The sequence below is a fragment of the Paramisgurnus dabryanus genome, chromosome 21, assembly GCF_030506205.2.
Source record: "Paramisgurnus dabryanus chromosome 21, PD_genome_1.1, whole genome shotgun sequence".
Taxonomy (NCBI): Eukaryota; Metazoa; Chordata; class Actinopteri; order Cypriniformes; family Cobitidae; genus Paramisgurnus; species Paramisgurnus dabryanus.
Genome location: NC_133357.1, coordinates 30,602,682 through 30,620,047, shown reverse-complemented (window position 1 = coordinate 30,620,047; position 17,366 = coordinate 30,602,682). Strand labels below are relative to the sequence as shown.

General features: G+C 37.9%; 1 protein-coding gene and 1 long non-coding RNA gene across 2 annotated transcripts in view; both read right to left on the bottom strand.

Annotated features, from left to right (window-relative positions):
* The window catches only part of prdm5 (PR domain containing 5), a 98,251-nt gene that overhangs the window by 76,937 nt on the left and 3,948 nt on the right, over positions 1-17,366 (bottom strand). The window contains exons 2-6 of the mRNA XM_065286568.2: positions 16,141-16,224; positions 13,291-13,413; positions 3,183-3,357; positions 2,315-2,492; positions 2,118-2,213 (exon numbers count right to left, since the gene is read on the bottom strand). Coding sequence (XP_065142640.1) covers positions 2,118-2,213; positions 2,315-2,492; positions 3,183-3,357; positions 13,291-13,413; positions 16,141-16,224 — 656 coding nt within the window. The remainder of the gene's footprint in view (positions 1-2,117; positions 2,214-2,314; positions 2,493-3,182; positions 3,358-13,290; positions 13,414-16,140; positions 16,225-17,366) is intronic.
* Positions 4,741-6,086, bottom strand: LOC141281332 (uncharacterized). Its single transcript, XR_012335581.1, has 2 exons — positions 5,892-6,086; positions 4,741-5,429 (listed from the first exon to the last, which is right to left on the bottom strand). It is a non-coding gene; the product is annotated as an uncharacterized lncRNA (long non-coding RNA).

Genomic DNA, 17,366 nt, shown 5'->3' with positions numbered 1-17,366 from the left:
CCATCCTACTCATTTTCAGAAGAGCACCAATAATAAATTATTCATTTATTTTTAGGCATTAGTCTCTTATGCATGTATGCAATATAATGTAGCCAAACCAGAGAACAGAGTCCAGAGGATTACAGCATTCCTAGATATGTAATTTACGTAGCTGCAGTGCATAGGCGGGGATTATGCTAATTGTGAATGAAATTCATTAATATACACACATGTCATTCTCTTATCAATGTGAGGTCACACTGATAAAGCCCCACCCACTTACAGTCCTACATTACAGTAGTTTCCAGACTCAGTAGCTGTGTCCCAATTCAAAGGCTGCGACCTTCTAAGGACGTATTTTAAGACCGATTGCGTCACAGCAGCGCGACTTAAGGCCAGTAAGGCCGTCCCAATTCAAAGGATGCTTAGAATGAAGCCTCAAAATGCGTCCTCATTTCTCCACGCTTTTAAGGATAGAACGAATGGATCCTTAACAGCCGAGGATATCCCAAGAGTCATTGCGCGTCTGCAACGGCTGCATATAATGGGTGGATATTCTAAAATAAACAATTAAAACCTTTATTAAATAAAAGTGTATTTATCAGAAAACATTTTTTCTTGTCACTGTAAGTTTATTATAAGTTATGTTTTGTGTTAATAATATTCTTTTTATGTTGCGTATATTTATAAGGTTGATTAATTTGGTATACTGTTGAATAGTTTCATATACATCAACGTGTCATATTTCTAAAATAAATTAATGATTTTTCTGATGTCATATTTATTTTAATAAGTCAGAAACGTGCAGGCGGGCGCGTGCAGCAGGTGACGCTAATTATGGGTCCTGCGAAGGTTAGACCGTCTCATTTCAGTTCTCTTCGCGAACTTCTGAGGCTTCCACCTTGAAAGACCGAGTGCTCATCTTTTAAGGTCGAATGCTCATAAGGTTGCAGCCCTTGAATTGGGACACAGCTATCGAGTTGTACTCTGTCCACTAGATATTATTGTCTCAGACTGTATTAATCAGATCTATTTTAAACTGAAAGCCCTCACTGTTTGTTTGTAAGGAAGTGAGGAGCTGTAGCTCATTTTCATTTAAAGGTACACACATTAAAACAGCATGTTTTTACTCCCACCCAAATAAGTGCATTTTGGACTTATAATAAATGATCTATGGGGTATTTAGATCTGAAACTTCACAAACATATTCTGGGCACACCTGAGACTCATATTACATATTGCAAAAAGGCCATAATAAGTGCCCTTTTAAGTTTTCGTGAACACATGCACAGCAACGTGACGTAACCTTAATAGAGATATTTGTCCAAAATCTCTACCAGTTGACAAATTTCAACCGGTTTATCATACCTGCCAGTTTAGCATCCACCCCTAGTTACAAACATTCCTCAAATTATCTTCCTTCGTGTTTATCAAAACCAATAAACTTATACAGGTTTGTAAAAACATGATAGTGAGAAAATGATGACATAATTTTCATTTTCGTGTGAACTATCCCTTTAAGGCAGAAATACATAATGCAAACACAAATTTTGCCATGCAAATGCTAGGGTGTTTGGGGTGGTTGCACGGGCACTGAAAAATGGTTTCTGAGATGTAAAGATCAATTGTTAGGTGGCTGTTTACTTTTGTGGTTCCTAGACAGGGTTGATTGGATTTTTCTACCTGTTGTGTGTATGTCTGACCACTCGGTTATAGCTGTGAGTTACACACCAGCAAATAAATGGTCTTTTGTTAAGTCTTTTTGTTAAGTTTAATACTTAAAGCAACACTATGTAGTTTCCATGTAAAAATGACTTACAGCTCCCCCATGTGGTTGAAAAGCGCAACAATGCCTGGTATCAGACACTCTTCTGCAGGCAGGGGGAGGGGCGGAACTGTGTTTCCTACCCTCCACCGCCACTTTCAGAGTGTGCTTTTAGGAGCTAGGAGGCTGCTCAGGTTGCAGCAACAGTACAATTTGTCCAGTTAAAAGTTGTTCTATCACTGAAATAATTTTAGAGACATTATTTAAAGGTAAAAAAAACTACATAGTGTTGCTTTAAGGTAAAGGGTTTTGTTCAAATCCATCTGTATATGTGGATGTATAAAGGTAGAATGTCAACAGTTGTTTGATGTACCTGGACTCAGAACAGAAAGTGCTTTGACACAAGGCACACTGATGAACCGCTAAAGGGTCTCCTGTTGTCCCCGAGCTCTCTGTACAGTGAAGAACACTACAAACAAACAAACAGTACATCAGCATTACTACACATGAAACACAGATGGAGTGTATATTAGAAATGTGTATATGTGTGTGTGTTGGTGCGGTGCTTACTGGCGCTGTAGGGCTTGTTTGACAGGAAACTCTTTACCACAGGAGCGACATTTAAACTCTTTGTCCTCTGCACTTCCTCTCTGATGAAGACTTTGCAGATGTTCAGCTAACACATCTTCACTTGGGAAGCTGCTCTCGCATAACAGACATGGGTAATCTTCTTTCTTAATCACCAGATCTACAATCACACAGTTAGATAATGAACAAGCGTCTGACCGATATGAGTTTTTGAAAGACTGTGGTTCAAATGACACATGAAAACTGTGAGTGGTAGCCGTCAGACAGACTGGCACAAGACCTTGCATCACAGTGGCTATGTTTACATGCACAAAATTGTGTTAATCCGACTGAATTTAATCAGATTGAAGTTTACGACAGTACAGTTTACATGCACTCTAAACATTTCAATCTGATTAAAATGTTTACATGTAGGATCTATATAATCCCAACCAAACGTTTACGCAATTGCACAGCTCTGCATATCAAAACCATCCCAGTGGACATTCAGAACAAGCCCTAAAGCATCCCAATGACTATTCACAGCTCAAATACCAAAAACTTATGAACGAAATCCTTTCATCTTTAACCCGCAGAAAAAAACAACCCCGGGGACAGTTTAAAAGTACCCCAAACTTAACTTGAAAAAAAACAGAGGACTTGGCAACGCCACCCAGTGCACACAGTATGTCTCGTGAAGTTCACACTTTATCTCTGGATAAATGTACAAAGTTGACTTGGAGAAAGTGGTTCTTAAGAAGTTTCAGATATATGCAAAAAACATACTTTATTCATTTATGTGGCCTAATGTTATGAAAGTTAATAAAAAAACATTCAGGAGAGGCCTTTACACACACGCACACACACACACCTGTTTCTGTGTTGAGGTGCTTGCTATCTTTACTGTTCTCATCTTCATCTTTGATATCCTCATCTTCCTCGTTGTCCTCTTCTTCCTCCTCCATATCACTATCCAGGTAACCAATAAGAAGCTCTGTATCCGTCTCAATGTCATCCACAGCAAGATAAAAGATATTCTCTCCATCCTAGGAGTAAATGCATGAAACAATGCAAGAGATTCGAATTATCAGTCTGATCAGGCAAATAGTATTTTTTTTTCTGTGTCAGGTTAAACAGGTGCTAAATGGATGTGTATCCTGAAGAAGGCGTTGTAAGCCGAAATGCGTAGATCTACACTTTTATTATTTGATATGTAGCTCAGTGAATGAAAGGCTTTTTAACACTTTTACTCAAGTGCCTTAGAGATTTTCTTTCTTAGGTGCTTAACTGGTTAAATACTTCTTCTCTATTCTACATTATGATGTGACCTGTGACCTGGTGGTAAGAGCTCCAGACACACCAAATAATGGCTCTTTAGCAGGAGATGTGAGTTAATTTACTGTCCATTCCTATCTCCTCTGAATGATCTTTAATCACAAAACTCGTCATACTTGCCATGACCCAATGAATTATAAAAAATAATGCACAACTCCTTATAGTGACACATAAACCCCATTCACACAGACCTTTGGTCCCAGAAAATACCCATAAAATTGCCAGACAAGCGTCTGTGTGAACACAAACTCATCCCGTAAATCTTCTTGGATTGTTGCCGGAAAGAGGACCTAGTCAGATACACGGAAAACCCTGTGTGTGAACAAGAAGCCGAAACAATGCTGTAATGGGCGTGTCATAGTGAGGACGCGCGTGTCATCACAACAAAAGTTATTCACCTTATTCCGCCACGCCCCTTTTTAATTCTTCGCTCTTCCGCATTTTGTCAACCGACTTCCGCTGCTAATATGGCACAGCGCATTCTGTGGTTAGTTTGGTGGTTAGAAGATTGTTTGTAGTTCACTACAACTTTAGTGAAATGACAAATATCGCTACTGCTATTAATGTTTTAAATTAAGAGCACGGTTAAAACTTCATACGACGATTGGATAGTCTTATATTGTCCCATCAATCGTCTCGTGGTTAGACGATATGAAGCAGCCGCGGCAAGTAACCTATTGGACATATTTTATTAACTGTTACCTCGTCCTGTCAGGAGTTGATGGAGCAGCATTGAAAATTATTACAAGTATGTCTACCAATATTTACACAGTGATTTCGTCTTTTTTATAGCAAATGTGCACCTTAGCCAGTCCAATAACCATTTCGTTTTTATGTGGTACCATGATAGAATTCATTTGCAAACTTGCCAACACTTATTCCTTCAAATCAGGAGACTTAAATCCTTTTAAGTGGAATCTACAAAGCTCACATATGGTTTAAGAAATTCCTTACAGATAATAACTGATCACACTGTAAAGGTTTATATAACTGCATGGCAGGTTACATCTGATCACATAGTAAATGTTTAATATAACTGCATGACAGGTAACAGCTGATCACATTGTAAAGATTTAATATAAATGCACAACATCTGATCACACTGTAAATGTTTAATATCACTGCATGACATCTGTTCACATATGAAGGTTTAATGTAACTTTACAACAGGTAAAGCAAGACCACCCTGCAATAAATTAAGACACAGCTTTATCGGATTCATCAGGAGCTGATCCCAAGCGTATATCTGGAAGCTGTTGGTGTATGTACTGGTAAAGTGCTTGGCGACTGTGTAATGGATGCAATATCAACCCTGTGTAAAGCTGAACCAAAGATGGTTGTTTCTCAGTAGAGTTATGTACATTTGTGCCAGCTCAACACATTGAAGCAGTTTCTCGGACAGGGTTTACAGGACTAGGCCTTAATTATATTAGGACATTTTAGTTTTTACAAACAAACCCTACAAAAAAACAAGACTGGTGCGCATCTTGTGACAAAACAATGGCACTCATATATGTTGAGGTATGTCAGTACAAGGTGTTTTTAAATTATTGTAGCTCAAATATGCATTTTAGCCTGGGACCAGGATAAGCCCTGTCCGGGAAACCGCACCATTGTTTTCCCATATCAGATGTATGTTGCTTCAGGTTGAGTTGTGATTTTAAAGTGTAGTTGTGGTCAGAGACGGATAGATGCTCCCATTGTGTTTCTGCATCACAGTTTAGGAACATGTTGATTGTATCATCCTCACAGTTGTCCACTGCATCACTAAACATCAATGCATCTGTGAAAACAATATAACCATAAACAGTTTTATGTTAGTATTTAAAATAAACTTGCATCATGAGAATTAATATATAAATGGCACCCATACTTAAACAGAACAGTGTGTAAGAGAGAGATGCATTAAAAAGAGACAGAAACATTATACACACAACCTTTAACTTCAGTGTTAAATAATACGTTGTTTAAAAGGTCATTATCAATATCTGAATGAGAAATGAACTGACATTCTAGCATCTGAAATCTCAGTAACTTGTAGGAATCACATGGGCTACTGTAAGAATGCAATGTACTATAATATACTGTTGTACTATCGTAAATATAAAAATATAGGTGGACAATTAAAACCATTCAAATAGTTGCATTTTATAAACTAACGTTACTGATCTTAAGTGTATTTGTAGAACGGACATCACAAATCTAATTTTAGGCGAACGAGCACAAAGTTAGCTAAGATAGCTACCTGAAACTGGCCACCTTTCCAACACCAGGCGTGGTTTAAAGTTACCGGAACATCGTAGTCGAACCATTACTTGGGATAAGGGTGTTCCTCAGTTGGCTTAAAATTGGTAAGAAAGAAACATAAAGGCGCTCGAGTGAGCTTTTTAAGCTTAACACGTCACCTTCAGTCACTGCCTCAGCTGCTCATCGTCTATGCGGCCGGAAGAACGTTGACAAAATGAGCGCAATGGCGCCGCCCTTGTTGTCGTGAAAAATAAGGTGAATAGTTCAGCTCCTTAAAACAAGAGATAACATGCATATAAACATTCAACACGAGAAATGTCGCAAACTAGATTGAAGCAGTTTTCAGGAAATTATAAATGAGATGCATAAACAATGACGCACGTGCCGTGTCATGGCAACATGAAGTTGGTTCAACTCTTTAAAATGAGGGATTTACAACATTCATGACGAGAAATGTCAGCAAACTGGACTGAAGCAGATATGAGGTAAGTTAGCTCATCACTTACTGCGTTGAAACAGAGATCATTCAGCAGCATAAAAGAATATCGTGTCACATGCTCATTTGAGCTATAATAAACAAAAATACCCGCGCGTCATCCCACCAAGATATATCGTTCAGCTCCTCAAAATGCGGGTTTTAAATGCATATAAACAATCACGATGAGAAATGTCTGAAAACTGGATTAAAGCAGAGATCAGGGAGCTCGTCAAATATCCCCTCAGAAGCTGAGATCGGTTACCAGCATTAGAACGGCGCGTTCACGCGCCCCTTTATAGTCTTATCATAAACAAAAATGCAAACAAGTGGTTTCTGGAGAGAGAAATATTGAATAATATGCAAACTTCAGACGCTGCGTAGAAGAGATGGCGGGAGGGCAGTGTGAATGAACAAAAAATCTAAGCATTCCGGAAAAATCCAGGATGCCTTTCTCGTGTATTTTCCGGAATGTCTGTGTGAAAAGGGCTATAGTGTGTCTGTGCACCTGAATAATGTTTAATTTGGGACCAATCCACAATGTTAGGAGTCTCTGTGATGGTTACTGACGCCCAGACACTTCCATGGCAGAAAGAAATAAGATGAATGGAACAAAATGATATTAATGAAGCAGTATTGCTGCTATTTAACCATTGAATATTGAAATGTGTAACAAATTAAGTTTAAATTTGTTAAAACAAAAAAAAAAACACACAATTTAACATTTTTATCACAGAGGGACTAAATTGATTTAGATGTGGAAAAGCAAAGACTTGAGGTGTCGTCTGACACTGAACAGACAATAAAACAGAAAAACCTCTGGGAGGTGCAATCAAACATTCACACGAGAGCAACATAAGATCAGCCCAGCTTCCTGATTAAGGTCAAAGGTCAAACACTTGGACCCCTGTATAATGGCATTATCAGACCTACATTTCCTTAAAGGTCATGCCGAAACAAGCACAGTTGCTTTACATTATGTTAAAAACACAGTAACTGATTTATCCACAGGGAGACCACAAGAGATGTGTCACGTGTGATATAACACAGACCCTGTTCTCCTGATTGTGTTATAATGACCATCAGATCTCATCAACATCTCGTTCACTTGACACACAGAAAAACTCACTGACTTTTCCATATTAAATTTAAATAACTCATCATTTTACAGCTAGAGATAAATACCATGAGCTGTACAAACTCTGTTACCTTCACTTTAAATGTTAACACCCTCGTATGTTATTTTTACAGCTTTGTTAACACATATATGGAACATTTCAGGTAATCTTACGACTTCCAAAATCGTAAAATTGCCCGAGTTGATTTACCATCATTTTGACAAAGGGTCCCATTCACGCTCGACCTCTAATACTGAAAAAAATCCTTTTAAATTTATGGAAAAGACTGTATGTGTGACAGGGACTGTAAATTATATTAAAGTTTCCACACACATACACTGGAAAGGGTGAAATTGGAGGTGGGGTGAATACATTTTTAAATGTGTTACTATCAGATGATGTATCCTATATATAAAGCAGACATAAAAATGTTGCAGTTTTAAGTAAAATGGGACCCTATCTGTGAAAAACAGGTCATCTAGTTATGAGATCAAAGTTAACATCAAAGTTTAATTTCAGTCATTGATTTCACATTGATTTCAATCTTTGACATGATCTCACTCAGTCAATATTAAAGATTTCAAGGTTATATTTTCACAAAATGTTCTTTACATTATGTAGGATGATTTTATTTATAAAACAGTAAATCACAAAAAATCATGCAGGGTCACAAATGCTTCCAGTGTTGGCAGCTGCCGCATTAGTCAAATTTGATTGAAGTTACAATAAAATTGTTGTACTGTAACATAAGCTTCATAAGAACTTTCAAACATTGTGTCTAAGTAAAGTCCAACCCTATATTAATTTATCATGTTGCACAGAAGTCAAATAAGTTGCTAAACTTGCATTTTATGTTGACTAAATATTTCCACTCTTAGTATGTAGTGTTTGTGTTTGTGCGTGCATGTGCCGCTATATGAGTCAATGAAATGACATGCATATTTTTGTGTCCGGGGGCATTATGTACTATAAACATAACTTGATAAATTTATGACATGCTACTTTATTCTCTGTAAGCTATTTAGTTCATAATACATTTTCAGAATTTAAAAAATAAATACTACTTTTTAATTTGGTTAAATGGCAGGTGGGTTAACTGTCTGTACAAATTAAGACACGTGTTTTTAAAATGGTGTTTAAATTATTAAAAAATTCAAAATAAGATACTTTGGTATTATTTTATTTTTAAAACATTTCCTATAAACAAATTTCACGAATATCAGTAGTTGGGAATAGGGTGGTAGGGCCCTATGATTTCCCCAATAAGGAAATGCGAATGGAATCACGGAATCCAAACATAAAAATGGAATTTATTGTACAATGCAGATTGTCAAAGAAATTGGCAAATTTTGAATTCTGTCATTTTAAAAACCAATTATAACACATTTTCAAATGCTAGGTTTTTTTTTGACATGGTTTCTTTAAAGGGAAACTTCACCGATTTGCATTAAGCTTTGTATTGTTAGAACCCCAGTCATGTTTTAAATGGTCGTGCATCATTCCCTCAGTTCCTCCTGAGACGGGAGATATACTAATTTCAGTGAGGCACTTCCTTCTTTCAATGATGTAAAAATCGTCATTTTGCGTCATTGAAAGAAGGAAATTCTGTATCTCTGTTCGGTGTGAAAGACTACAGACAATAATTCCTCATTTTTCCAAGGTGGGGGCTATGGGTGGGACCCACACACGCTAAAGACCTTTTACAGATCAGTGGGTGGGACTCATGAAAATATATAAACACAGACGAAAAAAAATGATCAGCCGCCATCTTTATGCTAAGCTAAGCTAAACAGAAGTTGTGGAGCGAGCCAGACTTCGTGTCACAATAACAGCGGAAGTTAATCAATATGACATGGAAGAGGGTGATTTCGCAAGCGTGATGCTCTAATCTGCTGTTCATGGCATCTTTATGAGCCACAATACAGCAAAGAGCTGAGGCAGATGGAGGAACAGAAGCCCGAGGAGTAGGCCGGCGCCTGGGCTTCGGCTGAGTAGAGGAGACCGGGGAAGACACAGCAACCATCGGCCTCTGCTGCGTCGAGAAGCTCGGACTGATAGTGCCTCTACTCTCACTGTGTGCCTTCTTTTTAACATTTCTGCATCAGATAAGGATATGGACGTTTGTTTGGTGAATGTTTCGAGGCAAAAGAGCAACTTTGCGCGTGTTTGGACGTGTTTATTTCAAAGACGTGTTTCCGCTTACAAGCACAGAGCTGAGGCAGCGCGTCTGTGGAGATATTGTGCAGGGGACACGTTTGTGTGGAGGATGCAGGGATAAACGGACGTCTGACTGTAAAGTGAGTGTTTCTATTTTCTTTGTTGTACTAAGGTGGCATTTAAGTACACAATAGCATATCTGAGCGGTGTTTTATATGTCTATATTGTGAGAGCAATGAGGCTGATATAACACAGATGTAATTACAGTAAACAATAGTCAAAAAGAAAATTGTTAAAACTAAATAAACATTTAAAATGCATACCCTTTTTAAGTACTTGTAAAGACATTTGTACTGCGGATCTGAAACCGCATGTTACTGTTTGAATAAGACTTTGCTACACACCAGGCCAGAGTGTTATTGTGTGTAACACAATGTAACATCACGTTTAAAAGTAAGTCATGATTGGTGTCGGTCAGACACAGTGGGGTGGCTATTTTCTTTTATATACGCAATAGCATATCTGAGCCGTGTTCCGATTAATGGGAGTGGCTTGCAGAGATGTGCATTGTGGTGCATTGTGGAAGTTGTAGTTTTTCATACAAATGTGCTCTAAAGTCACGTTCTGTCTTTTCTCGGTCAAATAGGCACACAATTCTAAATTTATGTTACATTTCCACTACAAATATGACCCACTTTCAACAAAGATTAATGTTTCTACGGGTGAAATGCTCCTTTAATTGGCAAATAAAAATGACAGAAATGTGTGAACATTTTCCTTTTGTGTAATTGTTGGACACAAGAAAGATTTTTTTGTCATGCATTGCAAACAATGAGATGAAAAGTTGCCTGAGATGCCTTAGATGCCAGAAAAGTAAAACAAGATGAGTATATCCTTATGATTAAAAGAAAAAACTAAACATTCATTTTCTTGTCAGTACCATGGTTGTAGTATATTGCTGTTACTGGACAGCCAAAATACATCAACCTTCATGCAATAAAAAAACTTTCAATAAATTGTTGTTTAATTGTATTTCTTTAAAGGGGCTGAATGTAAGTTATTACTTAAAAAAATCTTTAAGATAGATTTTTCATTCGTATATTTATGAGGCAACCATAATGTAATAGAAAGAATGACACCTTGAGTGTCCTCCACGGTTGTCTCTATCAGCCTGTAGGCTCTTTTCTGTGTGGAGAAGTGGGGTCCGAATTTGCGCGAAATTCAAAATGTGACGTCATGCGCGTGCTCGTCTACCTGGGCGTTCCATATAGACGCGTACGGCCGTCATTAGTAAACAGCGGCAATCGCTAGCATGTTTCAAACGGACTCTGTAGACGGAAAGAAGCGACCAACTTCCAGCACAATCCAGACACTCACGGAAACTCCTCGTAAGTTTAAAAAAAATCCTAATCTAGTGCGGCCAAAATAGTGCGTGATCGGCGTCAGCGAAAAGACAAGAGTAAACATCGGATTGGCATTTGATTCTTGGAGGGAGCTCCGGTCAGCGCTGGGTATGAAAACAGACCTTGAGCAGGTTTCCTTTTTACTGCGAAGGTAAGACATAGTTACAGGACATCTGTAATATATTATGTTATTGTTTTTGTGGTGTAATGCTAACGACAGCATTTATTTTGTGGTGTAATGCTAACGATAGCATGTAGCACAGGACCATTTCAAAAGTTACTTTCTTATATGAATTATCTTTATTCAGAGCACGAGTGCATTAAGATTGTGAGTGTCGGGAGTGTGTTTTACAGTGTCGTGTTACAAAACATTTAGAAGTAGACTTCTGTTGAAAATATAAAGTAGCACTGCAACATTTTGCTAAAATATGGTCTGTCAAACAATAACCTTACAGTACTGTAACTTTTCTTACATTTGTAAACATGCTGGTGAATCTCAATGAGCTGTCTGTGGTTGCTACGGCAACTCTGGTTGTTGTGGTCGTGCTCGTACGAGTGTGCCCACCGAGAACGAGCATGAGACTGGCTGCAGTTTCTATAACGGCCACCGGTGTCAGTAACGGTTAGAAATTTCTGAACTTACGGAGAGCACCTTTAATGTTTAAGATGATAAGATATTCTTTTTGATTACTGAAATGTAGTTTGCATTAAAACCAGAATTCAGAGTTTGAGTATAATTTTTTTTTTCATAGGGCCATAGGGTTGGGCGATGTCTACCAAATTGGCATCAGACAATTTCGTAAGTGAAACATTATGGATTGACATTGGGAAAACATTTCTAAACTAAAATAAATGAAAAATGCCAAATGTTTTCTATGAGGGTTAGGTTTAGACTTTGGGTTAGCGGATATTATATACAGTTTGTACCAGAAGCAAGGCCAGAAATTTTAAACTGATTGAACCTTGGTTAAATAGCGTGGACCTCAATGTCTACTCTTAAATTACATAATTTTACAATATAGTGATTTAACGGATTACATTTTTCTTTCTTTTTTTAAAATCATGGATCGGATCATTTTCAGATCAGCACAAAATGGATATAAGGAAAACAAAATAAGAATTAATCAAGAAATAAAGTACAAATAAAGTATAGCAGTAGTATTTAGGAACAGAAATATAATCAAATAAATAATAACACTGTCTTCTTCATTCTATAAATTAAATATAATTCCTCTTTTTAGTGTGATTTTTTTTTAACTTTTGTTGTTTGATTAACATAATGACACAAACATAAGCAGATTATGTAAGCTTAAGGGTATACTAAGACTGAATAAGCATGGATCCATGTACTGTATGTGTTCTCTTTAACACATAACTGACTGTTTTCATGATAATACTTGCCAAGACTGTCGTATTTCAAGATAATTTGGGGTGTATGTGTCCTGTCAAGCGCAGAGATTCTTTGTTTGCATGCTTTTGAAACGCATGTTTGTATCAATTTGAGGATGTGTGTGCGTTGGTTTGTGTGTCTGTGCGCACAGAAAACAGATCACTTTAACAGCTTGCACTAAAATGGTTTGAAGGTTTAGAAACACATGCAAATGATACACTTTCTATATAAATAGTTATTTATTTCTGAATATTTATTTTCTTTTGACTGAGTGGGCCAGCCGTCAATTTGAGTGGGCCACCCTGACCTTTATGTAGCCTCGCCACTGGTTTGTACAGTATATAACTCACATATAGAAGTGTGTGAGTGTGTGTTATTTTCATCTAAGGCTCATTACAGTTCTCTTATCTCTACGCTCTTTGGTGTTTAGATCTTTGCCAATGCAAACACACATCCACACCACAGAACAGACATAACAAACAACTCGTTTACATGAATAAGTGATTTAAAACTTGATAAAGGAGTATATTACCATGCAGTTATTTTTTCATGAAAATTGAACCCCTAAATGTTTTTGTTACACAGGTATGTGGTCATGACTATGATAATCCAGTGAATTAAGACAGAATGTACTTCATTTTTTTCTAAAACTGTTCATAACAAATGAATGCTGTGGCAAAAGCAGCTTCACATTATTAGTTTCAATCAGAAGACTATTTTTCAAATCTGATTAGATGAGACCCATTAAAAGTTAAGTCCCCATCTGCTACAAAGTTTAAAGAAAATAGGCTTTAATCATTTACCTGCAATTTCACAGTAATCTCTTCCACTATTATTTCTGTTAATTCTCATACCTGTATGGCAGCCAAATTCTTCTGCTCCTGTGATGGGGCCTGGTGGACGAAGCGAAGCCAGTTGGCATGACGAGGATTACTGGCGTCCAGTATATACAGCACATCTCCTTTACTCCCTCGAACCTGCACCATCACACAAACTGCATTACATAGATGTACAAACCAATCATGTACCCCAAGTCTCATGAACCCCAGGTGGATGCTGCACATTGATGGTGGTTGAGAATAATTCCCATTTCATATGTGAATTTTAGACTGCATGTAAATCCCTCGTTTTAAAGAGCTGAACCATAACTTCATTGTTGCGATGACATGCACCTCCCTACTAGGGTACGCCCCTTACGGCATTGTTTCTGCGCCTTGTTCACACATAACACTTTCCGGGTGTCTTATGGCAATCTTACTTGGTCCTCTTTCTGGGAGCGATCCCAGAACATTTATGGTAAGTGTTTGCGTTAACATAGAAGCTTGTCTGCCAATGTTATGGGTATTTTCTAAGTGCTGCGTAAATGAGATAACTGTTTTAGATCTAAGCTTTAGAGATTCAGTGCCATCCCACTAACTGATTTGTTCATCCAATGACCTTATATGTACTCACAGGACTCCCAAATAAACTGTTTCTACCACAGCATTACATTTAGAACATGTGACTGAAGTATTTTAAACATTATAAAAAGCCAGCTATCCTTTGTCCATACAGACACCTATTCATCACTGTAAGCACTGATAGTTCTAAAAATGTCTTAAATGTCCTAAACCATTTCCGACTTACCACAGGAATGTTCTTTTAGAATGAGGGCTCCTTTCTTGATGAATGATGGATACCTTTCTTCCCAATGTTTTTGGATACAAATTATTGTTTTGATAAATTTGTCTCGGCCTTAACCTACCCAAGCGACACCTAACAGTGACTTATTCCAAATAATCTTAAAGGCAAACTCCCTCTAATTGGCTGAATCACAGCACACATGCAGCAAGATGAAAGATTGCACGCTAAAATGATATATCATAATAATTATATACATAAAAAACATGTAATTTAAAGGCAGAATAGTATCATCAGAGCAGACAGAGTGATAAATCACAGACCTAATGTGGCTAAATCTCCACTGTAATTAAAACTTTAATGCAGTTTAAAAAAGTTAACCTAAGTTTTTAATGGCAGATATATGATGTCACCTTGAATATGGATGGGAGAGCCAGCATGAATAAGGTGCAAGCCTGTTGTGTTTGATTAACTTTTGGCCAGAGATGTGCAGCGATGCATCTGTCTGAACTAAAACGGCAAAACCTTTTCAATACTGTATATTTAAGCTTTGAACAAACCTCAATAATCTCAGATATACTGTACACAGAATCACCTTATAAGTGATCAGACTGAGTCTTTGACCTAGCCAGTAAGCACTCATCTACACTGAAGAAAATTATAAACTTTTTTTAATGAGCTGAACTCAAAGATTTAAGACTTTTTCTATGTACACAAAATGAGACTCTCAAATATTGTTCACAAATCTGTGTTAGTGAGCACTTCTCTTTTGCCGAGATAATTCATCCACCTCACAGGTGTGGCATATCAAGTTGCTGATTAGACAGCATGATTATTGCACAGGTGTGCCTTAGGCTGGCCACAATAAAAGGCCACTTTAAAATGTGCAGTTTTACTTTACTGGGTGGTCCGAAAACCAATCAGTATCTGGTATGATCATTATTTGCCTCACGCAATGCAACACTGCAATCTCCTTTGCATAGAGATGATCAGGTTGTTGATTGCGGCCTGTGGAATGTTGATCCACTCCTCTTCAATGGCTTTGCGAAGTTATTGGCAGGAACTGGCATAAGCAGTCGTATATGCCAATCCAGAGCATATCAAACATGCTCAATGGGGGACATGTCTGATGAGTATGCTGGCAATGCAAGAACTGGGATGTTTTAATCTTCCAGGAATTGTGTCGTGCATGGGGTCATGGATTATCATGCTCCAACATGAGGTGATGGTCGTGGATGAATGGCAGAACAATGGGTCTGAGGATCTCGTCACGGTATATATGTGTATTCAAAATACCATCAATAAAATGCACCATTTGCCCACTCAGGTCCGTTACGACAACGAACTACAGTCAGGTCAAGAGGAAGATGAGCATGAAGATAAGCTTCCCTGGGACAGTTTCTGCAGAAATTCTTTTGGATGTGGAGGTCCTGGGCTTGTGTGATTACACATAGGCTGTGGTTGTGAGGCCGGTTGGGATGTACTGCCAAATTTCCTGAAACGCCTTTGGAGACCACTTATGGTAGAGAAATTAACATTTAACTCACGGGCAACAACTCTGGTGGACATTCCTGCAGTCAGAATGCCAATTGCACACTCTCTCAAAACTGCCGACATATGTGAAATTGTGCTGTGTGATAAAACTGCACATTTTAGAGTGGCCTTTTATTGTGGCCAGCCTAAGGCACACCTGTGCATTAATCATGCTGTCTAATCAGCATCTTCATATGTCACACCTGGATTATCTCGGATGAATTATCTCGGCAAAGGAAAAGTGGTCACTAACACAGATTTAGGCAGATTTGTGAACAATATTTGAGAGAAATAGACATTTTGTGTACATAGAAAGTCTTAGATCTTTCAGTTCAGGTCTTGAAAAATGGGGACAAAAACAAAAGTGTTGCGTTTATAATTTTGTTCAGTGTAATAACCGACAAGAACACTCTAGCAAGTTGTTTAAAGTTGTTTTACACTTTGAACAGTTCCCCAAAGATTAATACAAAAATAAGTTGTTTTTCATACACACAGCAATCCATTGCGGTTCATGCGATCATAAAGTAAAGTTGTTTAGTCTAGTCACCCACCTCCCACATCAATCGAGGATCCATGCTTTCATCCAAGTCACTCAGCATACGCTTTTCACCTGCAAACGGACCGAACTTCTCACCCTGTGAAAGACAAAGTGTGTGTGTTAAGATTGATGTCACAACCAGCAGTATCTGTCTGGACTGTGTTGCTGTGACACAATTCGCCTTTAAAAAAAGATAAAGGTTTTATAAGAGCAGGAGCTTGACATTATATTAAGGAATTTAAATACAGCAATTTCAACATAATATGATTTAAGACTAATTCTAATTTCTGAATAACATGGCTAATAACATGGCTTTTATACAAAGATTTTTGAAACCCAGCCTACATTGTATGCGTAGTTCGTGTATGCGCATACAGGAAAATGTAGAATGTAGCCCAGAAGATGCATTGCATTTTGTCACAATCCGCATGCGTCGATTGTTTGTGAACAAATACAAGTCAGATAAACTATACTTTGCAAGGCTGTGCGCTTGACCATGCACGTACATTTGCATTAACGTAAAAAAAACATGCTATACTCTGGGCTTAAAGTACACCCATTTCATTGCTAAAAACAACGTTATTTTGTGTATTTGGAATACTACAATGTGTTTGTGGTTTATGATTAAAAACACATTATTTTCCACAATCCATAAATTTTTGTGGCTCCAGATATACTGCTTTTCTCAAACGCTCTGATTTTGTACAAAGTCGAGTGTACTGCGCAGACTCACTCTTAATGACGTAGATGTCACGTGAGCAACCTGTCTGACAATTGTAAGTCTTCTATTAGCCGTGCCGCAAGAAATCTGAATCACCCACCGAATCTTGCAGAGACGGCGAGCGTGAACAGGAGCAAATTTGGGTAATTATTCTGATTAATAATCTCCCTTGACCCTATGCCTCCACGTCCACCCGATTGCCTCATAGACAGTAAAACATTGCCTACGAGCTTCTCCTCCTGTCCATACGGTAATTTCGCTACTGTGCGACAGAGAGTCGCAGGTTATGACGCAATCATTAGCCTATTTTTACAAAAACTGCTTCTACTGGGTCATAACGTAAGATACATGGTAATGGAGCCTTTTATACATTTTCGTGTAGATTCAGAAATAATTAATGGACAAACGGAGTCTTTAAACGCATCAGATGTAAGGTTATTCGCTGGCAAAGTGACACCAAAATGAATGGGAGTCAACGGAAGGCTAACAGCAGGTGGAAGTTCGCTAAGCAACGGCGG